The 16,704-nt window shown below is 43.8% G+C and overlaps 1 protein-coding gene across 5 annotated transcripts in view; it reads right to left on the reverse strand.

Moving 5' to 3' along the window:
• Window positions 1-867: 867 nt before the first annotated feature.
• The window catches only part of LOC115463458 (vacuolar fusion protein MON1 homolog B-like), a 35,521-nt gene continuing 19,684 nt past the window's right edge, over window positions 868-16,704 (reverse strand). For all 5 annotated transcript variants that reach the window (XM_030193972.1, XM_030193968.1, XM_030193970.1 and 2 more), the window contains exons 5-6: window positions 4,185-4,332; window positions 868-3,713 (exon numbers count right to left, since the gene is read on the reverse strand). In XM_030193972.1, the coding sequence (XP_030049832.1) occupies window positions 3,477-3,713; window positions 4,185-4,332 (385 nt within the window). In that variant the 3' untranslated portion in view covers window positions 868-3,476. The remainder of the gene's footprint in view (window positions 3,714-4,184; window positions 4,333-16,704) is intronic.

Consider the following 16,704-nt stretch of genomic DNA (forward strand, 5'->3'; position numbering starts at 1 on the left):
AGAAGAGCCCTACTACTACTACTACTTATCATTTCTAAAGCCCTCAACCCCAGGCACTCAACAAAACCTAAAAATTAGGCTTGGAGGCCTAGCCAGAGCTGCTGCTGTGTGTGACCACCACCTGCTGAGATAGAGAACATACTGAGGAGTTTCCGGCAGCACATGACCACATATAGGGAGGCAAAAGGATTGCTCTCTATCTCCACCTGCTGGTAGATGGACACAACCCACCAGTCTATGGATTGATCAGCTTGATGATATGGAAACAGGGAATTCTATATAAACACACACACAAAATATTGCAAATAAAGAATGTTAAAATACTATTCCCCCACTTTACTAAGCTGTGCGGCAAGGTCCAGACTGCATGGTTTACCTTTTGCTGTTTGAGCATTTCTACTACAATATAATGCAAAGCAAGCAAAAATAAATAGCAGTACATAAAAAAAGGCTTTTGTACTGCTTTTCATTATTATATATATTTTTTTCTTTTTTTAAGTATGCCCCCCCATTAGTCAGAACCATCAGGGCAGACGTTAAACAAAATGATGCATAGAGCAAGGGTTGCCTTTGCCTTTCCCTTCTGGATTTATGAGCTTGTCTGAGTGTGGCGCCTCCCTCTCTCCACCCTAGCTTTAGGCCTCAGGCAGTTGCCCTGCCTGCTCACTCCTTGCAACAAAAAATAGTGATGTTATCTCTATGGCAGACAGAAGCACCAAGAGCCCTATACTGAGGAAAAGAAACATGTTTTCAGATTTCCCTGATCAGCAGTGGCAATATCATTAAGTCCCAAAGAAGCTACCTCAGAGCCATCACACATAGCAAAAAACAAAAAACAAAATTGAATGCCACCTCCATCACCTTGACATGACTTTTTTTTTCTTTTTTATTTTGAAACATCATTCATATGCATTTTCCAGTTTCAATACAAGCAAGAAAAATAAACTTTGTTTTTGATTTGTTGACTATTCATAGATAGGACTGACAAGTGTTTGTCCAGCCCTTTAGCATTAAAACACCATGCAGTGTGTAAACATTGCCTTCCGTGTATTCTGCCCCTGCTCCCTCCCACTTCTTTCCCCCATATGATTTCCAGGGAGGAAAAAAAACATACTTAAGCCTGTAATGAGGAAGTAGTTAGGTTGGAGAATTTGCAAAACAAAACAAAAACATTATTAAATTTCACTCCTACAAACAAATTTAAAACTTCCACAAAAAAAGGATCCCAGTTTGGAGAAGAGATCAAGGGGGAAATAAGAGAGGTGTATGTTGTCTGCAAAACAGGGAACTGCCATTTACTGTCTCTCACAGTCTGGACCTAGGAACCATCTGATAAAATTATCAGGCACCAGAAGACAAACACGGAAGTACTTCAATTATCTTGTGACACTCAGGGCCACATGATAAAGTGGAGGGAAAGAGTATAAGCAGGAAAATTTATGGGAGATGGGCTACTTAACATGAAGTCTGGGGCAGTTAAATTAAATAAGGTGTAATAGCTTTAGAAACCCTTACAAACCAACCTCCCATCCCCTGAGACTTTAAGGAGGCTGCAGCTCACCCCTTACCAACTATGGTAAGAGGCACACCGTTTCAAAGGCCAGAAGAATCCTCTCCACCACTAGGCAAAAACTGAATCAGTCTCTGGCCTCTCCTTTCTCCTGTCCAGAGGGACAGCAGAGCTATGTTGTTCAAAAGGGACAAAGACAGGGGAGACAGAGCTGAAGAAGGGATCAGAAGATTATTGAAAAGATGTGCAACAGATTTTTTAAAAAGAATCTCCTTACAAAGGAGGCAAGAAAGTCAACTCTGTGACGACCCTCTGTCTTTAATTTCTATTACCAATACTCCAATTTTGCCCCCCTCCAAAAAAACCCCCCAAAAAGACAGAAGGCTGTTTTAAGCTGATGATAGAGCAAGGAAAGTACAATGGAATGCACAATTCCACCAGTTTGAGTGTTCAGCTTTATCTGTAAATAAATACATTTCTTATTTAGAATAAAATACAGAGAGCATGTACCATTCGCTACCAAAGACTGCTCTGCCATGCAAGCCAGCTGTAAGAAGATAGGGGCAGCCAGTTATACCAAGGGGACAGGGAGGGCCGTCCGCAATCACTTTTTAGCTGACAGACCCACCCCCACAGAGGAAACCAGCAAAACATTACAGATGGATGTTTGACTAGGAAGTAAGGATAAAATGACCCAGGGACTGCCAGTATCAACTATTTGGCACAGATCATAATTTTTTTTTTTTTTTTTTTTTTAGCAGTATTAAATCATACACAGTCTTCCAAGAACATGGCTTATAGTAACCACCTTTCAAGATATGAGAGTTTCAACATAAATTTGTGTAAACTGATCCAGAAAAATCTGGCACCCATCTTGTGCCTTTCAATTTTAATATTACCACATATACTCGACTATAAGCCGAGATATGTTGTTGCCCCCCCCCCCCAAATAAATAAATAAATCAGAGTCATCTTATTCATGAGGCCCTCACCTAGGCCAGCACTTCTCTCTCTCACCCTTCCACCTCAGGGGGACCAAAACTGTTCACTTTCCCCTCCCTCCACCAGCTTTACAGGTTCAGCCTGTTAATCTCCAGCTCCCTTCCTATGTACCTGCAAAAGTAGCTTCCATTGATCATGGCAGAGCAGCAATCCTCCTAAGCTGCCTGCTTCCTGCCCTGGAGCACTCTCTCTGATTCATCCTGCCAAACAGTGAGTAAGAGAGGGGGCAGGGCAGGAAGGGCACTGGCACAGTTCTGTGGAAGCTACTTTTGCAGGTACACTGGGAGGGCAAGGAGAAAGGGAACAGTTTTGGATCCTGGAGGTGAAAGGAAGGGAGAGAGAGGCGCTTTCACCAGGTGAGGGCTGGAAGCCTCAACCTATGTGTAGGTATAAACAATAATTACCTTTTTTCCACCCATTCCCACTGTTACAGGTTTGGGGTTTTCTTCCATTGCATCGGTCAGATCCCACACACTTCTGTTCTCTCTGTACAAACTATCTGTACAACTGTGCATATAATTAAAAAAAAGAAAACAAGCTAGTATTAAACAGTAAAGCACAGGCCAACCGGGTTCAGCCTGAAATCCACCTTCAGGCAGAAACATTGTTCAGGAAATCAGAGCTGTTTGGGGCAGGAACTGAGAGTAGCAAGGGGACAGGTTACAAAGAGTGAACCAGTTCAGGGGAAACCCTAACCAAGTCAGCTCACAAGGAGTAGAAAAAGTGGAAAGGACAATCAGGGCAGGCTGGTAGATACCAAGGAGCAGAGAGACCAAGAGGGGATGGGGAAAGGTATGGACACAGCAGGTGGAGAAACCTAACAGATCAGATGTTCCTGCCCCAAGAGCTCTAAGTTGAAGCAGCAGCGATTAATAGAGAGAATCTCCAACACGACTGCTCTCTATAGCATTCAAGGTGGCAAAAAGGTGCCATTGTATGGTCTTGAATAAGTTCTGCCCCATCGCTAAAGACCCAAAAAAAAACTGTTCTCGCCCCTGCTGGTGTCAGTCCTGTCGCTGGTACGGCCAGCCTTTGCGCTCTTGCTGGGGCCTGGTGTGTTGGAGTACTTAGGAGGGTAGCGGATAAAGAGGCGGTCCTCCTCTTTCTTCAGCCAGTGTAGCAGCTTGGTGACTACACTGATAGCCCCGGCCTTGGTCACCAGTGGGCTGAAGGAGGTGTACAGTTCAAACTTGCTAGTCACCTGAAATAGGATGGAAGAGACAAAAGAGAAAAGTTCAGCAATCACAGCTATACATGGGGATTTTTTGTACAGTTGTGTACGTACTGATAAAAGACTTGTCTTTCCCTCAAGCTGGAATCAGTGTGTCCAATTTTAAGGCAACAACACTACTTTACAGCTATGCTGGCTTTCTGCTGTGCAGGACTGCATATGCTGATCAGACATCTGACAAGGAGGATCCACTTTGTGGGCTAGCAGTGCTAAGAATGACATCATTTCAGGCTCACCCACAAAGCAGGGCCTCCCTCAGCACTCTGATCTTATTACACATCAGCTGCAGATTAACAACCAGAAAAGAACTATTCAGCACAGACACATTAAGTAAAACATTATCTCAGCAGCAATCTGGATAAATTAGATTGCACGATGTGTCAATCACCAGCAAGCAGCATAAGTGGAGCCCGAGTTTCAGAAGCCATCATCTCTCCTCACCCATGCAAGCAGCGTCTCCTTCTCTGCCATGTGATAAATTAGCCTCAAGGGGCGAGAGGTGCTGTGGAGGCGACTGTGCAGGTACCGGTAGAGGTCGAAGAGTCGCTGGCGTTCCTCTTCCCTAGCATACGGGCCTTCAGTTTCAGGACTATAACAACAAAAAGAGACAGACTGAGAAAAACTACAAATAACTGGATAGCCAGCCCTTCTGCACAGTCCCTGCCTTTTTACACTACACTAAACCAAGAGACTGACTGTATTAGAAAGCATTCTATTGTACTCAAGTTTTGTCATACTATCAAACCCAATATCCTGTTTGCAACAGTGGTCAATCCAGGTAACAAGTACCTGGCAGGATGCCAAGCAGTACAAGATTCCACGCTACTTACCCCTAATGATAAGCAGTGGCATTTTCCAGGTCTACAGCAACAGTTTAGGGGACTTTACCTCCAGGAATCTGTACAAACATTTTTTAAACCTAGCTACACTAAAACAAAGTTACCTGCAGCAGGTTCTCCAAGGGCAGCAGATATTAAATCTTCATATATGGGTGATGTCACTGATGGAGGAGCCCAGCCCTTCCTTTTCTAGAAGCCTCTGAATAGGTTCACTGTGCATGTGCACCTGTTTCCACCTCTCCCTGTCACGCAGGACTTACTCAGTCCATTACAAGTGAAAGGAATACAACTCCTTGGGAGGTGAGAGGGTTGTAAGGATGTCCAGTCCTTGGAGAACAGTTGCTACAAATAAATAATTAGTCCCGGTTGTCTTCAAAATACTCACCTATTGGACTCCCTAGCTTTAGGCTGTCTTCAACAGAAAAGCAATATAACAAGTGGCACCATAAGAGAAAAATACCAATTTTGTTGTTCTTTTTTCCCTAGCTGCAATAAGGAGAAATTAGATCTTACCTGCTAATTTGCTTTCCTTTAGTCCCTCCGGACCGGACCAGGATTGGACTGTTGGGTTGTGCCCGCCTACCAGCAGGTGGAGACTGAGAAAAAACTCTGACTCTAGAGAGCCAATAGGAGCCCTGGCCATGTGACCTTAGCCTCAGTATTTGAATAACAAAGCAGGAAAGAAAGAAAGAACTTCTGTGCCGTATGGAATCCTAGCAGCCACAAATTCCTCGGCAAAACCGAGTACTAGAGCTCACCAGCAACTCTCACCAGAGAAGTGGCATGGCCCATTCATATTAGAGCTCACCAGCAACTCTCACCAGAGAAGTGGTATGACTCACTTAAGGTTTCATATATACAGTGGGGGAAATAAGTATTTGATCCCTTGCTGATTTTGTAAGTTTGCCCACTGACAAAGACATGAGCAGCCCATAATTGAAGGGTAGGTTATTGGTAACAGTGAGAGATAGCACATCACAAATTAAATCCGGAAAATCACATTGTGGAAAGTATATGAATTTATTTGCATTCTGCAGAGGGAAATAAGTATTTGATCCCCCACCAACCAGTAAGAGATCTGGCCCCTACAGACCAGGTAGATGCTCCAAATCAACTCGTTACCTGCATGACAGACAGCTGTCGGCAATGGTCACCTGTATGAAAGACACCTGTCCACAGACTCAGTGAATCAGTCAGACTCTAACCTCTACAAAATGGCCAAGAGCAAGGAGCTGTCTAAGGATGTCAGGGACAAGATCATACACCTGCACAAGGCTGGAATGGGCTACAAACCATCAGTAAGACGCTGGGCGAGAAGGAGACAACTGTTGGTGCCATAGTAAGAAAATGGAAGAAGTACAAAATGACTGTCAATCGACAAAGATCTGGGGCTCCACGCAAAATCTCACCTCGTGGGGTATCCTTGATCATGAGGAAGGTTAGAAATCAGCCTACAACTACAAGGGGGGAACTTGTCAATGATCTCAAGGCAGCTGGGACCACTGTCACCACGAAAACCATTGGTAACACATTACGACATAACGGATTGCAATCCTGCAGTGCCTGCAAGGTCCCCCTGCTCCGGAAGGCACATGTGACGGCCCGTCTGAAGTTTGCCAGTGAACACCTGGATGATGCCGAGAGTGATTGGGAGAAGGTGCTGTGGTCAGATGAGACAAAAATTGAGCTCTTTGGCATGAACTCAACTCGCCGTGTTTGGAGGAAGAGAAATGCTGCCTATGACCCAAAGAACACCGTCCCCACTGTCAAGCATGGAGGTGGAAATGTTATGTTTTGGGGGTGTTTCTCTGCTAAGGGCACAGGACTACTTCACCGCATCAATGGGAGAATGGATGGGGCCATGTACCGTACAATTCTGAGTGACAACCTCCTTCCCTCCGCCAGGGCCTTAAAAATGGGTCGTGGCTGGGTCTTCCAGCACGACAATGACCCAAAACATACAGCCAAGGCAACAAAGGAGTGGCTCAGGAAGAAGCACATTAGGGTCATGGAGTGGCCTAGCCAGTCACCAGACCTTAATCCCATTGAAAACTTATGGAGGGAGCTGAAGCTGCGAGTTGCCAAGCGACAGCCCAGAACTCTTAATGATTTAGAGATGATCTGCAAAGAGGAGTGGACCAAAATTCCTCCTGACATGTGTGCAAACCTCATCATCAACTACAGAAGACGTCTGACCGCTGTGCTTGCCAACAAGGGTTTTGCCACCAAGTATTAGGTCTTGTTTGCCAGAGGGATCAAATACTTATTTCCCTCTGCAGAATGCAAATAAATTCATATACTTTCCACAATGTGATTTTCCGGATTTAATTTGTGATGTGCTATCTCTGTTACCAATAACCTACCCTTCAATTATGGGCTGCTCATGTCTTTGTCAGTGGGCAAACTTACAAAATCAGCAAGGGATCAAATACTTATTTCCCCCACTGTATTCCATCAACTGAGCTCACCAGCAACTCTCGGCAGAGAAGTGGTATGACATATTTAAGGCTTTATATATATTCCAGCAACTGAACTCACCAGCAACTCTCACCAGAGAAGTGGTATGACATATTTAAGGCTTTATATATATTCCAGCAACTGAACTCACCAGCAACTCTCACCAGAGAAGTGGTATGACATATTTAAGGCTTTATATATATTCCAGCAACCGAGCTCACCAGCAACCACCAGAGAAGTGGTATGGACCACGCAAAGTCTTTTTTTTTTTTTTTTAAACATTCCACATGTGGTAAAGGAACGAATACACTTCCAAACTTAATAAAAGAATCTAAAGAGTTGACAGGACATGGGAGGGGCCTGGTCCGGTCCGGAGGGACTAAAGGAAAGCAAATTAGCAGGTAAGATCTAATTTCTCCTTCCTTAGCATCCCTCCGGACCGGACCAGGATTGGACTGTTGGGAAGTACCAAAGCAGTAATCTTACGGGAGGGACAGACATTGAGAATGTGGTAGAGTCCCTGAAGACACCCAAACTAGAATGAATACGAAGCCAAAGCTTGACGATCCAAGAACCGCCAATAAACTAAATAGAATGACTACAAAGCAAAGAAGCTGAAGCTGAAAAGTCCAAGCGACGCTGAACATTGTCCCCTACCAAGTGACCACTATATATTGTCCCCTACCGCATCAGTGCAGCGCAAAGGACAGAGAGACTCGAGAAAAAACGACTGAAAGAAGGATGACAAAGGTAGAAGCAGAGCCGCCTGGCAACAAAAAACTGCAATGAATCTACCTCAGCTGAGAAAGTGGAAACCGAAATCCTGAAGTACAATACTCCAGATATTGTAGACTATTGCTGACCTAGCAACAGATTGGAAGTATGTAAAGCCTGTCAGTGAGAAAGTACCTGATCACTAGAAGCTAAATAGGTAAAAACAAGAATGCAGTTAAATACTATGCAGAAGAAGGTACCTAAATCCTTGCTGCAAACTAGACTGAAGGTCCAAATAAACTGACAGCCGCTGCAGTTACCCAACATGAAAAAAAAAACAAAAAAAAAACATATCTCAGAGCGCAATTCAACTGAGAGAGAAAGAATCATCTGTAGCTGTTGCCTCTGCAAGCCAATCACCTGAGACTCTTGTTGTAGACCCCAATTAGTGAAAACGGGAATAAATCAACAGTAGACACTTGTTAGTACCTTTCATCTGTTAGAAACATAAAACACTACACAGTTCCAGGAACAACATGTATAGAATGTTTGTACGTTTAGGAATCTAGCCAGGTGCTCATGGTCTGGATTGGCCGTGGACAGAAAGGTGGGCTCAATAGGACCTTTGAGCTTTTCCCAGTGTGGAATTACATATGTACTTATGTAGTAGAACTATAAATATACATATATATTTTCACAGATGCAGCCATCAAAAAACTGGTCACTGTGTATATGCTCCCGGCATACCTGCAGGAAGAATGCTCAATCTCAACCACCAGACCACTAGTGAGAATACAGAGGCCAACTGAGCGGAGGGATTCCATCAGAGATAAATATCTGGATACGAGAGGGCATCTATCTCTGCCGCTGACAAGTCTTTTTAGCAAGAGAGTAAGCGAGGCACATGGAAGGTCAGAGCGAAAAGAAATAGTTGTAGAACTGGGACCTCCCCTTAAGGTACTATCCACTGAGAACTCTTTTTTTTTTTTTTTTTTCAATGGTCACGAAATTGACAGAGTGAAAAGCTGCCCAAAAAAGACTACCGAGACTCTAAAGCGAATGAAGAAAAAATTCCTTCTTGGGAGCTAGAAAGTAAAATTTTACTCTGCAAAATAGAGCAAGGTAATGGCCGAAGGCCCAAGAACATCCAGAGAAAACAGAAAGTGGGACGCTTGTAGAGAAGACAAAAACAGTCTGCGCCAACTTGACTAAACAAAGAGAGAAAAAATAGAAACATGCTATGAAATCTAATGAGATCACACGAGAGCTCAAAAGAGAGCTCAAATGAGAGACCTGGCTACATGCATCCCATAACCTAGGGTGTGCCCGAAATGCACCACCCGTTGCTTGACCTGACAACTCTGCCAATAAGACTGTCTGTAATGAACCAGACATCTATGGAAAGGATGAAACAACGAGTTGTAGTTTCATGAGCGCCGCTGCTACTACAACCATAACTTAAGAAAAAAGTGCGCGGAGCCGACGCGAGACCGAAGAGCAGGGCAAGAAAACTGGTAATGAGGACCTTATCATCCTCGTATCACGGACATTACTCCTCCTATACTGAGATGTACTAAGATGTACCGACCCACATCCATAAGAAATGAATGTGGTACTTGCAACCTGGATTGACCACAACTGAGAACAGGATGCTGGGCTTAATGGACTCTTAGATTTTCCCTGTATGACCATACTCATATACTAATAGCAAAAATGCACAGGAAGTGAAAGAATCCCCTTCCAATTGAAAGGAAGGTCTGGAATGAGGACATATAGAATGAAAATGAAAGGATCACCATATGTTGAGTGTGGACTGAGACACACTGGCCTTTAATTTTACCGGATCTCCCCAAACCTCGTATCATGTCATGCCTCCTTCCTCACTGAGATGTACAGAGATGAACAGATGCACACTCACAAGATATGAATGTGGTATTTGCAATCTGGATTGACCCCATCTGAAAACAGGATGGGGACTCTTGGCCTTTCCCATTATGGCAACACTTACGCCCTTATGGCAAAAAATGCACAGAAAATGAGTGAATCTCCTTCCAAGAGAAAAAAAAAACTCTGGAGAGAGGAAGAATAAAATGAATATGAAAAGGAATAGACTTGGAAAATACCTATTACGGAAAAGGTGGTGAATTTGTGCCACAGGAGACAAGACTGTACCTGACGTCAAGAAAGCTTGAAACAAGACCCTAAAATCTGTAAGGAAGAGAAAGGGATAGCAGATGTTATGGATGGTCATACTGGACAAAACCAGAATGTTTACCATGTGCCCAGGCTGAATAGATAGAGGAAACAAAAATACAAGTAGATGGCGTGAGGACCTCCCACTATCCTTAAGTGGGAGAAAATGCAAATTGACCTGATAACTTTACTCCCTAAGTGGACATATATCTTGTAAGTCCTAGAAGAAAACTAAGATAACACATGAGAAACTCCAAGACAGTTGGAAAGTAGAGAAGATGTGAATAAAACATGCCTTCTAAAGCATCTGAGAAAACTGGGTGCTCGGTAGACAGGACTGAGTCTCCTAGAATATGAGAACCATCTGAACCATGTAGCCTATGCAGCTGTCATCTGCTATGCCAAAGAGAACGCATAGCCATGAAAGAAAATTGCTGAAGAAGTAAGACCTTATGTCCAGAATTGCAAAGTACGCAACAATTGAGTATCAGACAATGTATTTCATTGCACATGGCATCTGAACCATATAGCCTAGGCTCTAGAGAACATTTGTTAAGATCTTAAAACACTGTATAAGAACATAGCCATGGAGGAAAATTTCCTGAAAGGAATTAAGATCTTATGTCCAGCACTGTAAAGTACCAAACAATGGCACCTGAACCAGATAGCCTATGCCATAGAAAATGTTTGTTAAGTTCTTAAAACACTGTATAACATCATAGCCATGAAGGGAAATGCTTGAAAGGAACTAAGATATTATGGCCAGATTTGTAAAGTACTAGTCAATTGACTATTAGACAATGTAGTCCTATTCACCAGGAAATGAGAAAGACACAGAGTGACACACACTGGACCTCCAAAAAAACTGCGCTAGACAATAGCAAAGACCTTTCCTCCAAACATCACACACAAGGGAAAGGAATAGGAAATTGGTTATTTTGGAGCTGAGATATAATTTAATTCGCCCCATTGTCTAAAACAGAGAATTCCCGACTGAGCTGCACTTTGAATCAGAGTCTTGCCAAGAACAAAGAAATCGCCAACTGAGCTGCACTTTAATTCACAACATTGCTAGCAACCAAAAAGTCCCCGACGGAGAAAAAACAGAGGGAAAAACAAAATGAGCGCCATTCGCATCGTAACATTTCGTTTTTTTTTTTTTTTTTTTTTAATAGCTTGAAAAATACATGTAAAAATTAATTGCGGGGAAAATATACTACCAATCGCCCCAACTACCGGAGAAACAATATCTCCTTTCCATTGCACAAACAGCCAAACACAGTAAAAGCAGAAAAACGCTGCCGCATCAAGGGAAATTGCAGCTGCAGGCAAAACAATGGCGGCCAAGCGCGCCAAAATGAGAAGAATAAAGTTTGGGGGAGAAAACCACTGACCAGACCGACGAAGAAGCAGGAAATCCGTGCCGCTGAAAAACAGATAACCTCCGATGCCGCACAAAACATGGTTTAGCCTCTGGCCCGACAGGAACCGTCAATACAGCTCCCAAGCTATACAGACCTGTCCAAGAGCGAGCACGCGCTTAACAGTTCGCGCCTCTCTTTTTTTTTTACAACTACCGCCGCTAACAACGCCGGATAGCAGAGGAAAAATAATGAAGATAACAAAAAACCACCGATTAAAGTCACAGACGCTGACTTTTCACTTTTTTTTTTTTTTTTTAAATAGCTCCGCCAGAAAAGAAAATAAAGACTCTTCAAACAGAATAAGACAGAAGAGCTACCTGCTCGTTATAAGACTGGGGAAAGCAAAAACTACTTCCTTTAAATTCCTTTCATTTGAATTAATTTTTTTAATTTTCTTTTACTTGATTTAATTCTTTAAAAACAGCTGCCTATTAAAAGTGGCTGCCTCTCCCAAAGACGGTACACCTTTCCAGAGAAAGGGACGGCCCTTCCCTGCTAAGCCAGGGAGATGGGGAGGAAGGGGGGTGGACTCGAGACACCCGAGTTTAACACCCCAGAGGCTGTCAAAGAAAGAAAAGAAACCCTGTCAAGCCTCTAATTATGATTCCAGGCACAGAAGAAGTATTATAAATATATCTGTAATATCTTATAGAGAAAAAGAGAGAGAGAGAGACTAATGGGCTCACTTCCTACCTGCTGAGAGACTGAGAAAATACTGAGGCTAAGGTCACATGGCCAGGGCTCCTATTGGCTCTCTAGAGTCAGAGTTTTTTCTCAGTCTCCACCTGCTGGTAGACGGACACAACCCAACAGTCCAATCCTGGTCCGGTCCGGAGGGATGCTAAGGAAGCCGGGTTTTTTTTGTTTAAGGCAGCAGCCTGGAACTGAAAAGAAGGGCCTAAAGGGGAATGGAGTTGGATTCAAAACACCAAATAGATTGTGGTCACTGGCCTTTTTCCCCCCAGTTACTGGAGTTACTATCTAAGCAACAATAAGTTTTGTTCTGATTCCATTATCTTTCCATATAGTATGAGCCCCTCAGCCCAATCTGAGGATACGTCATCAAGAGTTGTTTGAATCTAGAGGCACTTGGAAGGGGATTCCCTTCACCTGATTGGAATGATTAATCCAACAGAACAGAGAGTCCTGTGGAGGACTGGTGACAGATAAGATGTCCTGGAAATTCCCCAGGGCCTGAATCCAATGGATAGGGTTTATTGAGCTTGTGCCATTGGAGCAACAAGAACTGTTGACGCCATATGGCCCAACATCCTCAACATTTGACTCTTCTGAATTTCTTGCACAAGAGATGAAATTGGAAATCCTTTGCTGTGGACGAAAAGGCAGATGTTCAAGTCATTTTTACAGGGCTCCTGTGAATTACAATTGTTCTGTTAAACTTGGATGCGACTTTGGATAATTTATGATAAACCCTAACAACTCTAACACCTGAATGGTTGAGCGAATGAATCTTTCCACCCCTTCCTGAGTTGCATACTTGATCAGCCAATTGCCCAAATAGGAATACAGACTGGATGGACCGTGCAGGTCTTTTTCTGCCATCATCTGCTATGTTACTATGTTACTAGTGTTAACAAAATGTTTAGCGGTCATCACAGCATATTTACCCATCCCTGGGATGCACATGTTTTCCTATTTGGGCAGTATGGAAGTAGACTTGCACGGGAACGGGGTTTGCGGAGACGGAAGCCGTTCCTGCGGGGTTCCCATGGAACTGTACACTGCACTTGTGCCAGCCTCTCACTTACCGAGTACCAAGTTCTATGAGTGCTGTCTCCTCCTCCTCGCTGTAACAGCACAGAAAGTCTCCATTAAGGAGGTGGTAGAGACACAAATGGTGGCGGAATTCAAAAAGGCATGGGATGAACACAGAGGATCTCTAATTAAAAAATGGAAGTTATAAAAAACCTAAACTTAAATGGCTGCATGTGTGTGGGTGTGTTGAGTGATGTTTGGATGGTGATTCTGGCTGTCATGAACTAGGGCCGATACCGAGCAGACTTATATGGTCTCTCTCTCATATATGGCAATCTGGTTTAGGATGGGCTAGAAAAGGATTAGACATCAACTTTAGTGGCTGGAACATGAGGACAGTGCTGGACAGACTTTTTACAGTCTGTTTCCTGCAAATGAGAAGACAAATAGGCTGAAGTGGGCTTCGAAGGCAAATTCAGCAGTTGGAACATAAGGATAGGGTTGAGTGGACTTCTATGGTCTATGTCCCAGAAATGCCAAAGAAAGACCATAATCAAGTATATATCATCACACTCATTGTTGATTTAATTATGAATTGGGCAGACTGGACCATTCAGGTTTTTATCTGCTGTCATATACTAATAATCCTCTCTGCTCCCAGGCTGATGTGCAAACCTCAGCTCTGACACAGGCACAAATATCAGATGTCACCTGACCTACTGGCGTGTGCATGTGGCAACCTCTCAGCGCACAGTCCCAGTGAATCAGACAAGTCTTACATGTGTGCACCAGTGTTCCCAAGTTCTAACTTCTGTTCCTTCCTTGATTGCAGTGCTGTGGCTCAAACCCAGAGAGCCAAACAGAATTTTTTATTTTATATACCATTAAATTCTTGCAGGGACAGGTAAGATTTCTGTCCCTGAGCAATTCACTATATGGAAGACACAAATCTATCTGGCATTATTTCTAAAAGACAAGTAGGGGACAATGTTCAGCAAACTTCACACTTGGTGTGGGGAGCCTGGCTCAACCAAGATGGTGTTACAAGCAATTGATGGCAAAAAGGCATTTGATAGGGTGAGCTGGACTTTCCAATGGGTTGTCATGAAGAGGACTGGACTAGGGGAGAAATTCTACACCTGGGTGCAAGCTATGTATGTAGATGCTGTTGCTCATTTATGAATGAATGGCTACTACTACTACTACTACTACTATTTAGCATTTCTATAGCGCTACAAGGCATACGCAGCGCTGCACAAACATAGAGGAAAGACAGTCCCTGCTCAAAGAGCTTACAATCTAATAGACAAAAAATAAATAAAGTAAGCAAATCAAATCAATTAATGTGAACGGGAAGGAAGAGAGGAGGGTAGGTGGAGGCGAGTGGTTACAAGTGGTTACGAGTCAAAAGCAATGTTAAAGAGGTGGGCTTTCAGTCTAGATTTAAAGGTGGCCAAGGATGGGGCAAGACGTAGGGACTCAGGAAGTTTATTCCAGGCGTAGGGTGCAGCGAGACAGAAGGCACGAAGTCTGGAGTTGGCAGTAGCGGAGAAGGGAACAGATAAGAAGGATTTATCCATGGAGCGGAGTGCACGGGAAGGGGTGTAGGGAAGGACGAGTGTGGAGAGATACTGGGGAGCAGCAGAGTGAATACATTTATAGGTTAGTAGAAGAAGTTTGAACAGGATGCGAAAACAGATAGGGAGCCAGTGAAGGGTCTTAAGGAGAGGGGTAGTATGAGTAAAGCGACCCTGGCGGAAGATGAGACGGGCAGCAGAGTTTTGAACCGACTGGAGACGGGAGAGGTGACTAAGTGGGAGGCCAGCAAGAAGCAGATTGCAGTAGTCTAAACGAGAGGTGACAAGGGTGTGGATGAGGGTTTTGGTAGAGTGCTCAGAAAGAAAGGGGCGGATTTTACGGATGTTGTAAAGAAAGAAACGACAGGTTTTGGCGGTCTGCTGGATATGAGCAGAGAAGGAGAGAGAAGAGTCAAAGATGACCCCAAGGTTTCGAGCTGAGGAGACAGGGAGAATGAGAGAGCCATCAACAGAAATAGAAAACGGGGGGAGCGGGGAGGTGGGTTTGGGGGGGAAAATGAGAAGCTCGGTTTTGGTCATATTTAATTTCAGGTGGCGTTGAGACATCCAGGAAGCAATGTCAGACAAGCACGCTGAAACTTTGGTTTGGATGCAAGGTGAGATATCAGGGGTAGAAAGGTAGATTTGGGAGTCATCAGCATAGAGATGGTAGGAAAAGCCATGGGATGAGATTAATGAACCAAGGGAAGAAGTGTAGATAGAAAAGAGGAGGGGACCAAGAACAGAACCCTGAGGTACGCCGACAGGCAGAGGGATAGAAGTAGAAGAGGATCCACCAGAGTGAACACTAAAGGTGCGGAGGGAGAGGTAGGAAGAGAACCAGGAAAGGACAGAGCCCTGGAATCCAAGTGAGGACAGGGTATCGAGAAGTATGCTGTGATCGACAGTGTCAAAAGCAGCGGAAAGATCAAGAAGAATGAGGATGGAATATTGACCTCTGGATTTAGCCAGTAATAGGTCATTGGAGACTTTAGTAAGCGCAGTTTCGGTTGAGTGGAGAGGGCGAAAACCAGATTGTAATGGGTCAAGAATAGCATGTGAGGAGAGAAAATCAAGGCAGTTGTACCCTCCATTTCAGATTAGATGGGAAACTTGACAGGGCTGCCCATTATCCCCGTTGCTATCTCCTCTGTCTATAAAGCCTTTGGCAGTTTGGATAATCAGGATATACGGGGTTTTAGGATTGGGGCTGTAGAGCATAAGATCGCTTTATTTGCCAATGATATAAATTCAAATGCCAATGTTGACTCTTGCAATTGTTCTTAAAGAACTTCAGCGCTATGGCATCCTATTGGGGTTCAAGGTCAACATAGCCAAGTCCGAACTTGTAGGAGTTACTAAATCTGTGGAGGAGTTGTCTTTGGTGCAAGCATTTTCATTTAGGAAGGCTTCCAAGTACATTCGTTACTTGGGGATTTGTCAACATTATACCAATGCAATTATTAATGAACGGTTCATGCTACTAAAACAGAACACAACCTTCTTTCGCGTTGAAACACCTCCTGTGGGAATCAGCTATCAAAGTGAAGTTGAGGGGGTCTTATAAATCCAGTTTCCTACAATTTAATGGAAATTTGGGGCTAGGGGCAGAGCCACAGTAGGGTAGGTAGAGGAGTCTCCATACTGGCCACTGGGAAATAGGTCAGAAAAGTAGGAGAGAGAAATAGAAAGAAAATTAAGGTGACAGAAAGAAAACATAGGACATTGAACGCACAGATTAAACATCCCCTCTTGCGTTCAAATGGGGGGGAAGGTCAGCGAGTACGCTCAGCGACCGGGGCTCACCACTGTTTTGCTACTGTTTTGTTTGACCTCGTTTTCGTCCTCCTTGGGCTATTCCATATGGAGGATTGAACGTACTAAGTTCATCCAGAAGATTCTGAATTGTTTTCTTACTTCCATCGTCACCCAGTCCCATGGGGGTCTGGTCTGGGCAGGCATCAACAGCCGCAATTCGAAACTAATTCCCATAACTACGGCTTTCTGTCTTTCTGGATCTAAGTATATTCTGGGCCATTTA

The sequence above is a fragment of the Microcaecilia unicolor genome, chromosome 2 (genome assembly GCF_901765095.1).
Source record: "Microcaecilia unicolor chromosome 2, aMicUni1.1, whole genome shotgun sequence".
In the NCBI taxonomy this organism is placed as follows: Eukaryota; Metazoa; Chordata; class Amphibia; order Gymnophiona; family Siphonopidae; genus Microcaecilia; species Microcaecilia unicolor.